The 5,203-nt window shown below is 64.0% G+C and overlaps 1 protein-coding gene across 2 annotated transcripts in view; it reads right to left on the reverse strand.

The window, feature by feature from the left end:
• FCER1G (Fc epsilon receptor Ig) overlaps nt 1-1,174 on the reverse strand; it is a 30,232-nt gene extending 29,058 nt beyond the window's left edge. For both annotated transcript variants that reach the window (XM_075907110.2, XM_006115252.4), the window contains exon 1: nt 913-1,174. In XM_075907110.2, coding sequence (XP_075763225.1) covers nt 913-970 — 58 coding nt within the window. In that variant the 5' untranslated portion in view covers nt 971-1,174. The remainder of the gene's footprint in view (nt 1-912) is intronic.
• Nucleotides 1,175-5,203: the final 4,029 nt, after the last annotated feature.

Raw genomic sequence — 5,203 nt, forward strand, 5'->3', positions numbered from 1 at the left:
CACTAGCTCTGGGTGCATCTGTGTCCAAGCAACGGGACCCCCCCCAGGAGGCCGTGGGGAGCAGCCATTCTGCAGGATCGTGAGCGGGGCTTCGTGTGGAGATCCTGGGGCCTGTAAATGCAGACGGCACGTATAGGGGGCCCAAGGGAACTGGCTCCACAAAGAGGCCCACACACCCCTGGATGAACAGCTCCACCGAGCACCCCAGCACGGCTGCAGCTGCCAGCAGGGCCTGGGCAGAAGTCCATCTCCATGCCCAGCTGGGGGGCTACAGTGCCTGGCCTTTATCCCACTCTGGGGCCACAGCTAGGAAGCCAAGGGGTGTTGCTAGGGGATGCTGGGCAGGGATCTGGGGGCTGGGAGTCACTCCTTTGGATGCCCCAGACGGGGCTCAGAGGGGCGGGGTGTCCTGCCCCACAGCAGGAGGCGGGTGAGGAACAAAGCAAGAGGCTGCCCCCCCAAAACTGGCCCCTAGTTAAAGCTCCGGTCCAGGGCCCTTCGCCTCAGGGCCACCCCATAGTTCTGCATGACCCCAGAGACGCCAGCCCAACCTAGACTTTGCCCCCTTCCCAGGCCCCTACAGGCCTCCAAGGGGTTTAGTCACCCTGGGGACACGGCGGCTTGGGGGGGACCATTCAAAACCAGCTCTCTAAAGGCCCCCTCCCAGCACAGGGTGGGGCAGGACCCACGGAGGCCCAGCTACAGGCTCAGACCTGCTCCCAGCCAGGCACTGCCCCTTCAGGCTGTCAGGTTTGCGAGAGACTCAAGGCCCCAGCAGCCAAGTGCCCTCACACCAAGCCCCTCCCCAAGGGTGCCGCATGAGAATGCGCTCAGCTCACGCCGCGCATGAGGCCTGCTCTTGCAAGAAGGGCCGGAGCCCCAGGGCCGCTCACAATGCCCCCCCTCCCTTACCTGCGCCCTCAGCCCTGAGGAGCAGCAGCAGCAGGGTGGGCACGAGCCACATCTTCATGGTGGCCGGCGGGTGCGAGCCACGGAACTGCCACGCGGATCTGATCGCTCCCTGGCCGGGCGAAGGCAGCAGCGGCTGCTCGGCGAAGACGCACGGTCCAGTGTGAGCTGGGCTGGGCGCTGCGATTGACTCAGCAAGACGCCCCACAACCACAGAGCAACGCCTTCCTGCGCTCACCACTCGCTCCTTAACTCTTCGCACGGCCAGCGCCCGGCGCAGTTCCCTTTTCGCCGGGCTGGGGTTGCATTAGGGAACTAGCCAGCGGTTCTCAAGGGGCCAGGCCCTTTCCCGGAAGGGGCACGCTGGCAGGCCTTTGGTAATTGCTCAAGCCCTAGCACAGCCAGGCACCCAAAGGCTGGGTGCAGCCCTTTGACCCTAGGGGCCCTTTGGGGCTGGCTAGTGCATGGGTGGGGAGCAGGGGGGTTGCTGAATCTGAGCACGTCCCCCAGCACCAACCTCGCCCAGCTCCGTCCCGTCGCCCCCATGTTGTCCCCCAGGCTCTGCCCCGGGGGCTGCTGCCCTGTAGCTTTGCTCAGGTTCCTGGTGAGGCAGTGCCCAGAGCCACAGCTGGGTTCGACCGAGCCTGGCTAGGGCTGTTCATGCCATGGAGTTGAGCTAGATCCAGCCTGGCAGCTGGCCGGGGGGGGGGGGGGGCAGACCTTCTCTTGGTTCCAGGCCTGCCCCCCCAGCTTCAGTGCCCCCTAGCTCCAGAGTCAGCACACAGCCCAAGTCCTTCCACTGATCTGCCCCTGCCCCAGAGCCCTGCCAGGCAGCTTCACAGCTAATCACAACCAGGTGGGGGCTAGACCCGTCTCCCTCCCTCCCTGCAGCTGCCTCAGCGCCCTCTGCCAAGCCCCACAGACGGCCTTGTGCCCTCTCCGCTCCTCTGCGGCTGCTCCCCGGACCGGTGCAGCTGGACTGGGCTGCTCTGCGCCGGGCAAGGGGCACGGTCTCCCGCCTAGCTGGCCTCCCCTTAGCACCACTGACTCCGCACAACCCCTCCCCCTGGGCATTAAAGGCATTCCTGAGCGGACGGCTAGCGCCCGCCCCGCTCAGCCAAGCCAACTTTCAAGGGAAAAATCAAGCCTTTTAATTGTTATAATCGTGCCCCACCCCAAAGGGCCGGAGGTGGTTGATAGGGGCAGAAATCCAAGGCTGAGGAGATTGAGGGGGTGGGGGAAAGCCCGGGGCCAAGGCGATCCCCGTGCCTGCTGAGCTGGAGCAGCTGGCAGTGCCCCTCTGAGCAGCAGCAAACCTCATCTTAACTCCCTGCTTATGTCACTCAGAGCGGCTGTACGGCAGCATCCGCCTGCAGGGCTCAGAGGAAATGCTCGTGCAGGGCCAGAGGCGTTTGCATGGCCCTGCAGCGCTCCCGTTCCAACAGGAGCATGGGGCGCTCCCCTACCCAGCCCTGGGATGGCCAGAGAATCCCCCCTCCCTGCCAGCTCCAAAAGAGGCCCCGGCCCTCGGAGCAGAACTGGCACAGCCGGGGGGGGGGGGGGGCACGACCTCAGGGACCCTCCCCCCACTTCATTTGCTAAGCAGAATCAGGGCAGTCCCTGAACCTCCCGGCTCCTGCCCCTGCCTGTAAGCGCGGGACCCGCACCACGGCCGGGGGATTTGGGGGGGCACAGCCTGGCCAAAAGGGGCCAGGAACTGGTCAAAGGGAAGGAGGGTGTAAAGCAGGAGGATTCTGGGCAGCTGCATTTACTCCCCCACATGCACCGTTTGGTTTTGCCCACCACTCAGGTGGACACTGGGACGGAGCTGCCCAGTGGGGGAGTTAGTGCAGGTCTCTTGGCCATCAGCCCGGGGCGGGGGGAGGGGGCAGGGCAGTCCTCAGCGGGGAGCGAACCCTTAATTCCCTCCATAGGTGGCTTGTGGCAGCTCTCAGGGATGGGTACTGCCCCCTCATGGCCCTGCCAAAACTGTCCCATCAACAGGGCGCTGTCACATCCCCCAGGGTGGCCTTCCCCTCCCCGCCATGGCATCAGTCACCTCTGGGTCCCTTCCCCACTGCACCTCCCCCGCCCTCAGGCACCCATGAATGAAGTCCTAGGCTAGGACAGGCTCTGACCATGAGTCACTGCCAGCACAGCCCCGCTCCCTGGGGTACGGAGACAGGGAGCTGCAGGGCCCAGGCCCTCAGCTGTGGGGGCAGCAGGATGCCAGTCAGGGGCACTCACATACTGCCTCTGCTCCTCCGGGAGGAGGCTTTTACCTTCCAGGTCCTGGGCATGCTGCCACTGGGCTCCCAGGGGGAGCTCCCTCCAGAAGCAGGATGGCCGGGGAGCTCGGTGAGGGGGAGGGCACCTCTCCCACCATGCCCTGGCTCAGGTGTTCAGTCTGTAACAGGGCTGAATACCCTGAGGGCTGGGCTTTCCCGAAATTCCAGTGAGAACCCCCAAAAACAACAGATCCCAAGCCAGGCTGCAACTGATTGCCCCCCAGTTCCCTGGAAAAGATGCCGCCTGTGACAAGCCCCCCGTTCCCACACACACAACCTCCTGGGAGGACATCAGCCCTGGACGCCCTGTGCCACCTGTGCCCAGGTGCAGCTGCCAGAGCTGAGTTGTCAGAGTTCAAGGCCAGCAGGGACCACTGTGGTCCTTAACCCAGGCCTGAGAAACCGCCTCCCCCTTCCCCCTGCAGTAAGCCCTGGTGGGCGCTTAGCCTAGAGACTGAAAAGACTCCAGGCAAACAGAGGATCCACCGTGCTCCTCTCGAACCAGGGCCACTCGCTAGTTATCTTCACTCAGGAAAACTTGCATCTTACTTCCAACCTCAATTTGCCTGGGCCCCAGGCCTTACTGCCGGCGTATAGCGCAGGCCCTGCGAGATCACCCCGCTGGGGGAACCTGCTACTGCACAGAGGCCAGGTGGAATGGTCACATTATTGCAATGGGAGGGGAACAGTGGGCACTGCTGAAACTCCCACCACAAGGCACCTACCTTGGGCATTAGAGAGACCTGGGACAGGCGTGCAGACTGATCAGCTCATCTTGTAAGTGACCGTAGGCCAGGACGGTCGAGTGTCCCCCCTCCAGCTGGTTTCCCAATCTCCAAATCATTCCCGCAGCTCTTCCCCGAGCCCCATGTGAGCTGGCACCAGCGTGAACCCCCGCCCTGGTCACCATTCGCAGTGACTAGTGCCGTATGCAGAGCTGCTCCCACCGGCCTGCCTCTGTCTAGAGCGGTGTATGGGAGCTCCCAGTGCAGCTGGCTCCTTACATCCTTCCCAGCCTCCTGTGCCACACGGCCTCCCCTTGGCTCTGCACAACCTTGGACACGTATCGTCCCCTTGCCTGACAGCCAGTGGGTGCCGCGGACAGAGCGGGCAGGGTCACCATTGCAGGGCAGCTGCCCACTGGACCAGTGCTGATTGTGTATTTGATTTTCCTACAGACCGTTGCTCGAGAGTGCACATAGCATTGGGCTGAGCCCAGAGCCCGGCAGGACCACGCCAGAGAACCCCAGGCGCGGCTGCATCCTCACCTGCCAAAGAGGCCCCTGAGGACCCAGCCCCCCACCCACAGTTATGGGCCCGTGCAGCATTGCTGGTTGAACCAGGGTAGCAGGATGGACTAAGGCCAAGCCCCTTACCTCAGCTGTGACTTTCAACCATGTCCTCTCCGAGCGGCGCTAGGGTGGGGGCTGCGGGCAAGGGGCCGGGCTGTGCACCAGCTGGGGCGGCCGCTAATGCGCTGGTTGTTACATGCAGGGAGAGGCTGGAGGAAAAGCCGTGGCGGGGGTCCATGGGTGTTCCCTGAAGGCACCCCACTAGCCCTTGCTCCAGGGGCTGTAGGCCCTGGACGAGGGGATGCAGGGTGGGTCTGGGGCCAGAGGGCTGTGCTGGGGTAGTCAGGATGAGGTGTGGGAGGGACGGCCCTAGCTGAGCCAGGCCAGAGGCTGAGCTCAGCCCCGGGGAGAACAGCTGCTCTCCCCCTGCAGCGGCAGGAAGCTGCCTGGGGAACGGCCTGTTTCACAAAGCGCGTTATGACAGGGATCCCCTCCCGCACTCACCACAACCCACACAGCCCCCCGGCCCCCACACTGGGGAAGGGAGGGGGAGGGAGAAGAGCACAGGACATGACAGACTTGAGAGGAAGCTTGAGGGCTAGAGCAGGGGCCAAGGAGGCTGCTGCCCAGCCCTAGCCTGTCTGCTGCAGCTTCGGCCCGGGGGGAAGGAGGCGATTCCTCATTCGGTTTCAGTTTAAGAACCAAACCACAGGA

Source organism: Pelodiscus sinensis, chromosome 22 (genome assembly GCF_052426305.1).
Source record: "Pelodiscus sinensis isolate ZL-2025 chromosome 22, ASM5242630v1, whole genome shotgun sequence".
NCBI lineage: Eukaryota > Metazoa > Chordata > Testudines > Trionychidae > Pelodiscus > Pelodiscus sinensis.